The sequence below is a fragment of the Macrobrachium rosenbergii genome, chromosome 33 (assembly GCF_040412425.1).
Source record: "Macrobrachium rosenbergii isolate ZJJX-2024 chromosome 33, ASM4041242v1, whole genome shotgun sequence".
In the NCBI taxonomy this organism is placed as follows: domain Eukaryota; kingdom Metazoa; phylum Arthropoda; class Malacostraca; order Decapoda; family Palaemonidae; genus Macrobrachium; species Macrobrachium rosenbergii.
The window spans coordinates 9,104,216-9,119,685 of NC_089773.1; the positions used below are offsets into that span (position 1 = coordinate 9,104,216).

Here is a 15,470-nt window from a genome sequence, read left to right on the forward strand (position 1 = left end):
AGCTTATTCATATGGAACAAGCCCACCACAGGGTCCACTGACTTGAAATTCTTCAAGCTTCCAAAGAATATTATTATTATTATTATTATTATTATTATTATTATTATTATTATTATTATTATTATTACTCAGAAGATGAAGAACCCTATTCATTTGGAAGAAGCAGGAGGAGGCAAAGGGAAATAAATAAAGAAGAAATATCACATATTAAACTTAAACTTTATTGGCAGTGCTCGTCAGCTATAATTATTGTTCCTAGTGGTAATGATCGTGAATACTGAAGAGCATGATATATAAGACACTCCTCAAATATCACCTAATATATTGGACTGTAGTATATGCAGTAAATGTAAGAGAGTTCTCCATTAACTTTACAAACTTTGCACAAGATATATGACGTGTCTCTCTCTAACTCTCTCTCTCTCTCTCTCTCTCTCTCTCTCTCTCTCTCTCTCTCTCTCTCTCTCTCTCTATCTATATATATATATATATATATATATATATATATATATATATATATATATATATATATATATATATATATATATATATTATATTATACATATATATATATATATATATATATATATATATATATATATATATATATATACTTTGATTTACAGAAAAGGAATCTGATGGATATATTGGTATTAAAGTGTAAATCGTAATGACTGGTGTTTAGAGGCGACAGACCTCAGATCCTAAACGATCTCTTCTCTGTAACTGTAAATCATTCTACCTATAAAAATGATTTACAGAAAAGGATTCTGACGGATATACTGGTATTAAAGTATAAACCATAGCGAATGTTGCTTAGAAGCGACAGACCTCAACATCTAAATGATTTCTTTTCCGCAAATTATTCCAACTATAAAAATGATTTAAAGAAAAGAAATCACTTAGACGTCTTCGTATTAAAGTACAAATCACAATGACTGCTGTTGAGAAGCAACCGACCCCAGAATGCTTTAACAAAGACCTCGAGACGTACACGTCATTAATAATCATCTTGCAGCGCATTTCATCATTCGCTCAACTGCTCTGCACTGGAGAAATTCCACAGTATAAATCAAAACATCTCAAGTTTACCAGCAACAGATCCTGGGATGCCGAGACGGCGGAACATGCTCCAGCAAAACGGAACAAAAGACCTCGAGAGAGATATATGTCATTAATAATCATCTTGTTTTGTATTTCATCATTTGTTCAACTGCTCTGTACAGGAAGACCTCCAAGGTTTACTTTGGGAAATCGCTCTGTCGTGAGTCGCTCTTCGAAAGCACTTCGCAAAACACGGACATCTGCTGTACACTTCCCCTATGCTCGTAGAAGTGAACCTTTACCAAATAGCAACAGAAATGATCCTGTTTTCTTCCTCTTCTTCTTCTTCTTCTTCTTCTTCTTCTTCCCTTCCTCCATCTCCATCTACTCCTCCTCATCTACACTTCCCCTCTGCTCGTAGAAGTGAACCTTTATCAAATAGCAACAGACAGAACTGATCCTGTTTCCCTCTTCCTCCTCCTCTTCTTCTTCTTCTTCTTCTCCCTCCTCCTCCTCCTCCTCCTCTCCCCTTCCTCCATCTCCATCTCCATCTCCTCCTCCTCCTCCTCCTCCTCCCCCTCCTCCCCTACAATGCAGTCCCTCAGACAAAAAGAGATCTCCTCGGTAATGCTGTAATTAAAACAAAGATATTTGAGCAGACACTGGACGGATCCCGGACATCGCTTTTGTCCTTGTAATAATCAACTTGCGAGATACAAACGGCCCAGACCTCATTAAACATATTAAACTTGAATTCGTATTGTTTTCACCCTTCCGTTGGTGGAAAGAAAGAAAGAGGGGGAAGAAAGGAAGAAAGAGAGAGAGAGGGAGAGAGAGAGAGAGAGAAAGAACGCAAGGGTAGAAGAAGAAGAAGGGGAGGGAGGGCCACGAGAGGGGATGGGGGAGGAGGTCGCGAGCGGCGGCGGCGGCGACGGTGGTGGGGTGGCCGCAGGAGTAGAGGAGAGAGAGGAGGAGAGAGAGGTGTACGTAGAAGGGAGAGGAGGAATAGGAAGAACAGGAGGAGGAGGAGGAGGAGGAGGAGGAGGAAGAGGGAAGAGGGAAGAGGCTCTCTGGTTGCAGAGGTGGTGGGCTGGAGTGACGGATAAAGAACGAACGGAGATAGAGATATTAACCCCGGTGATGGAATTAAGAGAAAGCAACAGCACAATGATGACGCCGAGATTAGCGAGACTGCTTCAGTCTCTCTCCTGCTTCAGTCTCTTAACTGATCTCTACTGATCTCTTTTTTCTGTATTCCCATTTACTTTCCGCTGCTTCTTTCAAAAGAACGCCATAATATTCTTTGGAAGCTTCTCGAATTTCAGGTCACAGGTCCCTATGGTGGGCTTGTTCCATATGAATAGGGTTCTTCATCTTCTGAATAATAATAATAATAATAATAATAATAATGAATTCTCTTACATGCCAAGCACATTCTGTTAGACAACCTCTGATAAAACCACTGTGAACCACAGAGTCGTGTCTGTGTTTAAACCAAGAATTGAATCTCACTCTATTGTTATTCGTATCGTTAATAACTGGAATGCGACCATTGCAGATCGATTTTTAAAAACCACAAGTAAAAAATGCGCCGAAGTTTCTTCAGCGCAATCGAGTTTTCTGTACAGCGTATAATGCTGTATGATACTCTCAGCCACGGTCCGTTGTTGGCTTGTCCCATAACGTTACCAGACGCGCGATCATGGCTAACTTTAACCTTAAATAAAATAAACGCTACTGAGGCTAAAGGGCTGCAATTTGGTCTGTTTGATGATTGCGGAGCGGATGACCAACATACCAATTTGCAGTCCTCTAGCCTCGGTAGTTTTCAAGGTCTGGGGGCGGACAGAAAAAGTGTGGACGGACAGACAAATAGCCACCTCTATAATATTTTTTTTTTTTTACAGTAAACTAAAAAGGCGCAAAATTGTCCTGAACAACATATAAGAAGTTTATTCAAACTCGCAGTAGCTGACGATGCACAAAGTACAAAAACACAGAAAAACTAAACTTAATGTCAATGGATTAAATAACTTGAAGAATCAAAGAAAATAATTAAACTTAAAGTTCATCCACATAAACAATCTTCTCTCATCCACAAACATACCATTAAATACGGGACGAAACTAGAATACCTAAACAAATGTTGTATCATCATTGCGAATACCTCTATTTGTCACAAAGGCGTGACACCTATTTTAATGCACAGGAATTCAGATGTTGGTGTTTTGAATAGCGAGTAGGAAATATTACTAGTAGTAAGTGTAATTATTAGAACAGACCTCTTTACAGAACACAATTTAGAATTTGGGCCAAAGTTCCCAGCGCTGGCACCTACGAGGTCATTCAGCGCTGAAAGGGAAATTGACAGGAAAAAGGTTTGAAAGGCGTAACAGGAGGAAAATCTCAAAGCAGTTGCACTATGAATCAACTGTTAGGAGAGGGCTGAAGGAAGTAAGATGGAAGAAAGAGAATATGAACGGAGGTACAGTAAAAGGAATGAAAGGGGTTGCAGCTAGGGGCCATGGAAGGGACGCTGCAAAGAGCCTTCAGTAATGCCTACAGTGCACCGCGTGAGGTGCCTTGAATTTCATAAATTGTTATTTGACACCGGATGGCTCCGTCCGTCTTCCATAGGTTTCACCTTAGGCTGATGTGCTGACATTAAGTTACTAAGAGTCATAATTTCTCATCATGAGAGAGAGAGAGAGAGAGAGAGAGAGAGAGAGAGAGAGAGAGAGGTTCTAAAATTACACCCTCTCTCTCTCTCTCTCTCTCTCTCTCTCTCTCTCTCTCTCTCTCTCTCTGTCAAGGTGAGAAATTATATCTATATATATGAGAGAGAGAGAAAGAGAGGGGTGGAGTATTTTAAGATCTCTCTCTCTCTCTCTCTATCTCTCTCTCTCTCTCTCTCTATCTATATATATATACATATATATATATATATATATATACATAAATTATATATATATATATATATATATATATATATATATATATATATATATATATATATATATATATATATATATATATATATAATGAACAAAGTTACAGCCACGAAGGAAAGAGTGAAACAATGAGATGCTAAATACTTTCGTCTTTTAGCAAGACGCGGTCACAGCAACTAAAGATATGCAGAGACAAGGGCCTATATATATGGTGGGTATAAGTCCTAATGGAATACAAAAAGTTTGGGAGATCACAAAACGGTCAACAGATTAGCACCGAAATCTACCTATTGGTAACCTCTTTATTTTGTCTTTCAAATCCTTCTGGAACATAGGTTTTGTTACAGGGTCCAAAGAAAATAATCCTGGGCTTAAATTAAGGTTATTTTCCCAGGTCAACTGGATCGTAACAGATTCCAACAAGTTCCTGGAAATAGTTTCATTACTTGGTAAAATTACATTGCTTTGCGTCCGGTTTATTCGGTGGAACTTTTCACCCAGATGCAAAAATAGAGCATTATTAGTCTGATGTGTTCTTACTGAATATTTGTGTTGTTTTAATTTGGTATTTGATTCTTTACTGGTCTGGCCTAAGTAAGAGAAATCACGATCCGTACAAGGAACTTTGCATACAATATTGCTATCTTTTTGGGGGCTATTTTTATAAACATGTTTTTGATACTGTGTGAAGGATACATCTGTATTAAACAGTTTTAAAAAAGGTTTTTACAGCTTCAAACCTCATAAAATGTGGACTCTTCTTTTTTTCTTTCCGTTTTTTCATAAACGGTCTTTATAGCTTTATTGGAACAAATATCCATAGTGTATGTTGGACAGCATAGATCTCTTTCTATTTCCCTGATGTTTTTGAATTCTTGATCTAAAAACTCAGGACTGGCAATTCGCAAGGCTCGAAGAAACATTGATGAAAAAACTGAAATTTTGATATTTATATGATGTTCTGAATAGTAATGTACATATGTCAACTTATTTGTCTCTTTCCTATAAATACTAAATTTACAATTAAAAGGTCCCCTTTAATATAAATGTCCAAAAAATGTAAACATTCATCTTCCTCTAACTCCAGTGTAAATTTAACAGAAGGGGTAAGTTATTTACATCCAAATCTTTGGGTATGTTGGCTAAAATATCATCAACATCACGGCACTATGTTACAGGTAAATGGAAAACTTTGGGGATATAAAGGTGATAAAAAAATTCCTTATATAAATTTGAAAGAACAGGTGAAAGGTGGGTTTCCCATTGCCATACCAAATGTTTGTTTAAAAAATGTCCCGTTGAAAAAAAATTTACAATCACATATACATATGATCTCATTAATTCTATGACCTGGCTAATTGTTATTAGCAAATCAATTTTATGCATAAACTTGATTTGGGTGTAAATAACATATTGGCTCAACCAAATGATCAAGTCCCATCTATTAAATTTACACTCGAGTTAGAGAAAGATCAACGTTTACCTTTTTTTTTGGACATTTACATGAAAAGGAACCTTTAATTGTAAATTTAGTATTTATAGGAAAAAGACAAATAGTTCGACATATGTACACTACTATTCAGGACATCTTATATATGTTTTTTCATCAATGTTTCCTCGAGCGTTGTGAATATCCAGTCCTGAGTTTTGAGATCAATGTAAAAACATATGTAACTTATTTGATATTTGTTCCAATAAAGCTATAAAGACCATCTATGAAAAAACGGAAAGAAAAAAAGAAGAATCTCAAACACCCTTTGTTTGCCACATTTTATGGGATTTAAATTAAAACCTTTTTAAAACTAAAATATATCCCATATAATAATATAAAAACATGCTTATAAAAATAGCCCCCAAAAAGATATATCAGACCAGTAAAGAATTAAATACCAGATTAAAACAACACAAATGTTCAGTAAGAACAGATCAGACTAATAAATGCTCTAATTGCATCTAAGTGAAAAATACAGAATAAACAATGTCATATTACGAAGTAATGAAACTATTTCATCTTCCCTGGGAAAATAACTAACAAGGATTAATTTTTTTTTGACCCTGTTATAAGTTGACCTGGGAAAATAACCTTAATTTAAGCCCAGGATTATTTTTATTTATCCTGTTATAAAACCTATGTTCCAGAAGGATTTGAAAGCCAAAATAAAGAGGTTACCAATAGGTAGATTTTGGTGTTAATCTGCTGACCGTTTTGTGATCTCCCAAACTTTTGTATTCCCTTGACTTATACCCACCATATATACACGCCCTTGTCTCTTTATATTATTAGTTGCTGTGACTCCTTCTTGGTAATAATACGAAAGTACTTAGCATCTCAAAGTTTTGCTTTTTCTTTGTGGCTGTAACTTTGTTCATATAATCATCACGTTTTTACCTTTTATTGATTTAAAAAAAAAAAAAATATATATATATATAATATATATATATATATATATATATATATATATATATATATATATATATACATATAAATAATATATGCTTAAAAATCACAGTAGATGTACGTGACTTCGGTATATAAGCAAATACCACAGGAAAATGACAAGCACAAGTTAAGTACCAACTGAACTTCTGCCTGTCATTTTCCTGTGGTATTCAGTTATAAATAATAATATATATATACATATATATATATATATATATATATATATATATATATATATATATATATATATATATATATATGTGTGTGTATACATATATATACACATAGATACTATATACATATATATAAATACATATTAAATATACAGTATATATTCATCCAATACCACAACGGTCCCGTGGCATAAAAATATACGAAGCGCTCGCGGAAAGGGCGCTATCCAGTTGCTAGCATTTACAAATTAGGTAAAACATCAGACAGTCTACCACCGTTATGAAGAGAAATTACTAAGTTGTCTTACAAGGGAAAAGCCTCTTTCAACTGTTGGTTCTTTACAGATCTCATTTTTCATAACATTGTCAACTTTATAAAATCCAGGACTGAGGTTCATGTTATCCATTCTATCGATAAAACATGATTTTATTATCGGTCGTTCTAAAATACTGCTAGGTTTAGTGTTGTATCTAACAACTTATTGAAATTTAAAGTTTATCCTAAACCTACCCAAACCGATGGGTGTGTTCATTATTTCTCTAACAACCATTCATCTGTTAAATTAACTGTATTTAACTGTATGTTCCTCAGAGCCATGAAAATATGTGACCCAGAGTATCTGGACGTGGAAATCTTACCTATCTATCTATGCTATTGGTAAAAAGCTGTGTTAACCCAATATATTTCTTACACGCTGCATTGAGAAAGGCAAAGAATTGTTTTTCATGGTTCAGAGGTTAAAAAGGAGTTTAAAACTGAGAACATCTGATGTTTACCTTATTACACTGAACTTTGTCAACTCCCTAAATTACCGAAAGAATTTAACATGAACGTTGTTCTGAAATATGACAATTGTACCAGAACCTTTTTGCTTGAAAACAAACCTAAAGAAAGTGAGGTAGGATGTGTGTATTGTACCCCAAGCACAAGCTGTGATAAAGTGCCCCTGGGACAGACTGGGAAATCTTGTTGAGCAAGGATTCCCCAGCATCGTTATAATGTACGAATTGGTAACCAATCTAGTGGCATTTTTATCCATGTGAGAGACGAACGCCATGTCATAAACTGGAAAGATACGACAATACTGTTTCAATCTAGCGGTATTTTACAAAGACCAATAATATAATCATGTTTTATCGATAGAATTAACAAGTAAAAAATGCGCCGAAGTTTCTACGACGCAATCGAGTTTTCTGTACAGCCGCTACAGCGTATAATGCTGTAGGAGCCGCGGCCCATGAAACTTTAACCAAGGCCCCGGCTGTGGTCTATCCTATATCGTTGCCAGAAGCACGATAATGGCTAACTTTAACCTTAAATAAAATAAAAACCACTGAGGCTAGATGGCTACAAGTTTGGTACGTTTGATGATTGGAGGGTGGATGATCGACATATCAATTTGCAGCCCTCTAGCCTCAGTAGTTTTTAAGATCTACGGGCGGACAGGAAAAAGTGGAAAAAGTGCGGACAGAATAAAATGCGGACGGACAGACGAAGCCGGCAAATAGTTAGCTTTTCAGAAAAGTAATTATATGAACCTCAGTCCTGGATTTTATGAAGTTGCCAATGTTATGAAGAATGAGACACTTAAGAACCAACAGTTGAAAGAGGCTTTCCCCTCGTAAAACAACAGAGTAATTTCTCTTCATAACGACGGTGAGCTGTCTGATGTATTAAATGATTTGTAAATGCTAGCAACTGGATGGTTGACCTTTACTCTCGTTTATTTATATTTTTTCTCTCTCTTTTTACCAGGCAAATGTAATGTTGCAGCATCGTATTTATTCTCCTTTCTGTTACTGTGATCTGGTCTTGGAATGAAGACGAAAGCTTAGGGTCTACGGTCTTTCCTTTCGCCTTTTCCTGCGAGTGCTTTTATATATATATATATATATATATATATATATATATATATATATATATATATATATATATATATATATATATATATATATATATAAAATATACAAAAATGGAATATGAGTTTTCAGAGGTTCTGAAACATTTTTTAAATGAAAAATTTTGTCCCAGACCGGTGTACAGTACTGCTAGTAAAGATGAAAAGTACATTAAACTGCCTTACCTTGGTCATAGTAGCTATATGGTCCGAAAAAAGCTACAAGAAATACTTAAACACTGTTTCCCTCAAATTAGTTTCCGGTTTGTTTTCTGTAATCCTTTTACAATAAGATCACTTTTGAGAGAGAAGCCTACTCTGCCTGTGGACCTTAATTCCTGTGTCGTTTACTTGTTCACTTGGTCGCAGTGTGGTCTGCGATACGTGGGATCCAGTTCCCGCTGGCTCAGACACAGAATTTTGGAACACAGAGGTCTTTCTATTAGAACTAGGTTTCCCCTTTCCAAACCACCCTTTTCTGCCATTAGAGAACACAGTTTAGCACAGGACCATCCTTTCACTGACCTGGATTTTCGGGTACTGTCTTTTGTTCAAATAGACCGGACCTTTTAATTTCAGAGTCGCTGACTATTAAAAAGATGAAGCCGGAATTGAACAACAACTCGTCTGGTATTCAACTAACTATCGTGTAATTTCATAGTAGGTACTCAATTAGGTCGTCAAATATTTTACTTTGTGAGTGGTAGTTTGTTTACATTTCACCTTAGTTTTATTTTCATATTTTTATGTTTGTGTTTTTAATTTTTCGTTATTTTACGTCTCGCCCTTTTAGTTTGTATTTACTTGTTCATTTTATATATTTCGTTAGTATTTTTGCTGAAGATTTATTATGACAATTCATTTTATTGTAATTTTATTGATTCTCATCCTTGTCGGTGTTTTCAGCCTGATGATGAGGTTTTATACCTCGAAAGCTCGTACAATAAAGAATGTTCTTCCTGGTCTTGGCAATATTATTTATCATTAAGCTAAGATTTCCAAGTAGCCGCCCAATTACTGAGACTATATATATATACATATATATATATATATATATATATATATATATATATATATATATATATATATATATATATATATATATATATATATATATATATATATATATATATATATATATATATATATATAAAGTAGGCCTTTCGACTTACTGTCCTTTACTTAGCACGTTCCATATTTTCGTGATTCAGTTATACATACAGACAATATATATATATATATATATATATATATATATATATATATATATATATATATATATATATATATATATATATATATATATATATATACATGCTCTGAACTTGCATTACCGTTTATCCCTCAAGCAATATAACAACAAAAACAACAACAATAAAAAAACCTGTCAAATAACAAAACACCTTTGACAGCTACTTAGCCAAACCGCCGCTGTAGCAGTAGGGAACCACAACAGTCAGAGAAAAAATTTCGGGAGGACGCCCCCCCGCCCAACAAAAAAAAACCCGGCAAGCCATCGGCTCTGAAACCCGAAAAGGGATAATAAAAAAAAAATCGACGCGATCCTTCTTCTTCTTCTTCTCCTTCCTCTTCTTCTTCTTCTTCTTCTTCTCCTTCTTCTTCTCCAATGACGATGGCTGAAGGGCCTTGGGGACTCCCGGGAACAAGAGTCCTTGGCGAGAGGCGCTACAATCCGCACAATACCTGCGATAAAGTAGGCAATTAGACTTCCAGCTAATTACTACCGACCAAACTTCGGCGGGGGGGGGGAAAAAAATAAAGAATAAAATGCTAATAATGCGGATACGCCTCCGGTCCAATATTAGACTCCTTACTTCGTTTCTTTGTCTCCCGTTTCCTCCTCCTCCTCCTCCTCCTCCTCCTCCCACAGTCTCTCGTTTCTGATTGATAGGTTTTCTTTCTGCCAATTTTTCTGCTTTTGTTTTTGTTGTTTCTTCGCGTTTATGCGTCGACACTTGCGCATGCTCCGTGAATATCTCTCTCTCTCTCTCTCTCTCTCTCTCTCTCTCTCTCTCTCTCTCTCTCTCTCTCTTCAAATGTCTGTCAACGCTGTGTCAGCACATAGTTTGGTCTTTAATCCGTTTAGGCAAATACTGAATGACGAGCTTGCAAATGCACTCGTATGTGTGTATGTATGTATGTACTGTATGTATACATGTGTATGTATGTATGTATGTATGTATATATATATATATATATATATATATATATATATATATATACACATACAACGCTTGTCTATATTACGTTAACGAATTCCAAATGGAGATAATGTGTTGACTCATTTAAATACCTGAATCTTCTTCGTCTTCAATCTAAACGCTTGCGTTTCCAACGCAAGCAACTTCATCCATAACTAGAAGACGCAAAATTATGACAACAACAATAAGAGCGAGAATAACAATCCCTTAGCGCCCCCGACAACAACCCCCCCTCTTTTCTCTCCTATCTCATCCCATCCCGAGAGCATCCCATCCCATCCCATCCCATCCCGGCAGAAGAAGGAACGGAAAAATAAGGCTCGTCCTACCTAATCAGGGCCGATCACTGCTCGCCCTACACAAAACATATATGATTGAGATTATTTCCATTCAGCGGGTAGGCATTGTGTATTGTGCGGGCCTCTCCCTAGCCACTTGGAGCGCGCAGCAAATGAGGAGAGGGAAGTCGTATTCACCTCGACTCAATGGCGAACTTGTCGAACATGAATTGTATTGAATTCACCCAAAGTTTTCCATCTTCCTGAAGGAAGGAGAATGCTGCTTGATTAGCTATAATATTTGCTGGCGGGGGCTGGGGGGGGGGGGGTGGGGTTGGGGGTTCCGTCTGATACGACTCCATTTTTCTCTTTCGGCGATTGTCGCCGAACTTTTCGTCATGTGTTTTGTTTGTTTCATGAGGAGGAGGAGGAGGAGGAGGAGGAGGAGGAGGAGGAGGAGGAGGAGGAGGAGGAGGAGGAGGAGGAGGAGGAGGAGGAGGCATAAGAACGTCGCTCACTCGCGTTTGTTTGTTTACATGATTATGCAAATGAAGTGAATCTTTCGCCTTTCTTTCCAATGACACTGAGCGACGCCATATTCAGTGATGAGATTCAGCGTTCCTTCCCGAAGTTCGTTCGTCTTTCAGGACATATCTGACGGCTCCATTCGAAGGAAGACGCCAGTTGTCGTTCCCTAAAGACACCGGCACATTCAGCGACATTTTTGTGTCTGTCAGGCGATTAATAATGGAATGGTATATAAAATATGAGGTCATTCATTTCTGAAAGGTGTAACAGGAGGAAAACCTCGCAGTTGCACTGTCGAACAACTGTTAGGAGAGGGTTGAGGACTGTAAGATGGAAGAAAGAGAATATGGACGGAGTTACAGTAAAAGGAATGAAAGGGGGTTGCAGATAGGGGCCTGAGGAAGGCACGCTGCCAAGAACCTCAAGCAGTGCCTTCAAGGAAAACTCCAGGAAAGTTTTCTCATTATGTTATTGATTTTTATTCAATTCTCAACGCAAAATCGACTTCATATAATTTCTGAAGAGTTTCAAGTCTCGTTTCCCACTGCCATAGTTGTCAACGAAGCAAACTCCAATGTTTGCAACTGGAAATAAGTAAAAAAATGCGCCAAAGTTTCTTCGGCGCAATCGAGTTTTCTGTACATCGTATAATCAAGGCCACCGAAAACAGATCTATCTTTCGGTAGTCTCGCTATAATGCTGTGCGAGCCGCGGCCCATGAAACTTTAACCACGGCCCGGTGGTGGCTTGGCCTATATCGTTGCCAGATGCGCGATCATGCTTAATTTTAACCTTAAATAAAATAAAAACTACTGAGGCTAGAGGGCTGCAATTTGGTATGTTTGATGGTTGGAGGGTGGATGGTCAACATAACTAATCTGCAGCCCTCTAGCCTCCGTAGTTTTTAAGATCTGAGGGCGGACAGAAAAAGTGCGGACTGACAAACAACGCCGGCACAATGGTTTTCTTTTCAGAAAACTAATACCTTAACTGTATGTCTACTGAAATCTCAAAATTTGTTAATTTCCCATTACAATCACTTTAGTAACCTAACTTTATAGCCACGTCAACTGTTCATCATAAACAATTAAAAATTGGGATGGCTTCTGCCCCTAACAGAGTTAAGTACGAATAATATTCATCTTCGACAAGCGAAATGCAATTGTCTACCAGGCCAACGACCATATCACTTTCGCACACTAAAAACAACAGTGGACCAAGAACACCACTTTGAACTCATACAAAATAGGTCCAGGATCCCAACAACCATATCTAAGGAAATCTTGAAGTAATCCGCTTCTATACACTAAAAACAACAGTGGACCAAGAACACCACTTGTGGAACTCCATACAAAATAGGTCTTGGTTAGCTAAGGATCTCACCAACAGCAACCCACTGCTACTGCCTACCTCTAAGGAAATCTTGAAGTAATCCGCTTCTATACACTAAAAATAACAGTGGACCAAGAACACTACTTGTGGAACTCCATACAAAATAGGTCTTGGTTAGCTAAGGATCCCACCAACAGCAACCCACTGCTACTGCCTACCTCTAAGGAAATCTTGAAGTAACCCCCTTCTATACACTAAAAATAACAGTGGACCAAGAACACTACTTGTGGAACTCCAGACACAATGGGCGTTGGTTCATTAATGATCCCATCAACAGCAATTCCTTACTGCCTGCCTACCTGAAAGGAAATCTCGAAGCAATCCTAAAACATACCCACCTACCCCAAGACTCTGAAGTTTACAAATAAGTTTCTGCAGTTTATAAATGACTGCCCTGTGATTGACTGGATCGAAAGCAGCACTAGAATCCATCCGAAACGTCTCAAAAGAAATAGAAGAGCGATCTGCATTGATCGCTAGCAGACGCACCTACTTATTACTGTCCGTAGAGGAAAAACTGAAAGCGTCTCTACTAACTCTCGCCTCGGGTCTCATTTTTTGTGCCATGATTTGCGTGTTGATGGCTCTGGGTATTGTGGAACGTGTGTATGCGTTTATTTCCCCCAGCAAGAGTGGTGCATTGTTCGCATCGCCTGCTGGAGGCCGCCACGGTGCCTCCGAACAAAACGACAGGTGCAGCAAATTTAAAGCCAAACCATCTTTTATTTGTTCTCCTTCTTCTCGAAGACCAATAATATGTTCCCAATACTTTCTCCCACTGCAATTTGCCAAGCCGGTATTGATGAAGACACGCCGAGAGAGAGAGAGAGAGAGAGAGAGAGAGAGAGAGAGAGAGAGAGAGAGAGAGAGAGAGAGAGAGAGAGAGAGAAGGGGGAAGGAAAGTCTCGGAATTCAGGCGTGGTAATGCTTCTGAGTTTTTATTTTTATTTTTTTTTTTTCTTTAATGCTTGTTCCCTTTCTCTTTCACACGGGTTTTGTCTTTTGTTCCTATATGCTCAATTCTCTCCTCTTTTGGTTACTTCCTATCTCCTTCGATCTCTCTCTCTCTCTCTCTCTCTCTCTCTCTCTCCTCCAACCCCTCCCCCACGAGAGAGAGAGAGAGAGCCATTCACAGGGACCTCCCCACTCATTTCACGATGGAAAAAAAGGAGAGAGAGAGAGAGAGAGAGAGAGAGAGAGAGAGAGAGAGAGAGAGAGAGAGAGAGAGAAAATAGTGAGTGACGAGGCATTCTGAGGTGAGAATCCAAGAAAAGGTTTAATATTTTGATTCATAGAGTGTGTATCGGCTATTGTTTTTCTCAGGGTAGTTATGAGACGTATTGATTCCCGAGGTTTAGCTTTCGGAGATTCATTCTCTCTCTCTCTCTCTCTCTCTCTCTCTCTCTCTCTCTCTCTCTCTCTCTCTCTGTTTCTTATTTTTTTTTTTCGTAGAGGGGCGAGGCAGCATTCTCTCTCTCTCTCTCTCTCTCTCTCTCTCTCTCTCTCTCTCTCTCTCTCTCTCTCTATATGTCAGTCTTAGACGCGTTGATGAAAATATGGACACGTCATAATTGGTGTGTTTGTGTGTGTGTGTGTGTTTGTGTGTGTATTATATATATGTGCATGTATATTATGTATATATATATATAATTTATATATATACATTTACTTAATTTATATATACATACCAATATATATATATATAATATATATATAAATATAAAATATATTTATATATATAATATATATATATAAAATATATATGTATATATATAATATATATATACATATATATAAATAATATATATATAAAATATATATATATGTATATATAATATATAGACATACATATATACATTAATATATATATACACATATATATGAATGAAAATATTGTAACAGTGCCACATAACGCAAATCTTAATTATTCACAAAACCTACTGAAAACCTTGAAGACAAACACAGTCTTTAAGAATTCGGAAACAGCTCAGAATTTAATAGTAAGTAACTCCCCAATACAAACAGTAGCTAAATTCAGTACGTGACTCCTTTGTGCTGGATGTAATTATAAATATTCGGGGCACACAGAGCCAAGCGCTGGGACCTAAGAGGTCATTCAGCACTGTTAAAAATTAAACAATTCTTTAAACAATTCTTAGGAGAGGGTTGAGGAAAGTAAGTTGGAAGAGAGAGAGAGAATATGAAAGGAGGCACAGTAAAAAAACGAAAGCGTTTGCAGCTAGGAGCCTAAGGAAGGGACGGTGCAAAGAACCTTGAGGAATGCCTACAGTGCACCGCGTGAGGTGCACTGACGGTACTAACCCTACCACCGCCCCGGCCCAAGGGGGTGTCTCCGATTACTATCATTTCCTTCATTAATTTTCTATTCCGTTTTTATTAGTTTCCTGTAAAAGAAAACTAATATGGAGATGGCTATTTGTCCGTCCGTCCGCACTTTTTCTGTCCGTCCTCAGATCTTAAAAACTGCTGAGGCTAGAGGGCTGCAAATTGGTACGTTGATCATCCACCCTCCAATCATCAAGC

The 15,470-nt window shown here is 37.3% G+C and overlaps 1 protein-coding gene across 1 annotated transcript; it reads right to left on the reverse strand.

Annotated features, from left to right (window-relative positions):
• Positions 1-1,428: 1,428 nt before the first annotated feature.
• Positions 1,429-10,490, reverse strand: LOC136855779 (uncharacterized). Its single transcript, XM_067133136.1, has 3 exons — positions 10,342-10,490; positions 10,066-10,210; positions 1,429-1,674 (listed from the first exon to the last, which is right to left on the reverse strand). The coding sequence occupies exons 1-3, from the start codon at positions 10,488-10,490 to the stop codon at positions 1,429-1,431; spliced, it is 540 nt and encodes a 179-aa protein (XP_066989237.1).
• Between the last annotated feature and the right edge of the window lie 4,980 nt (positions 10,491-15,470).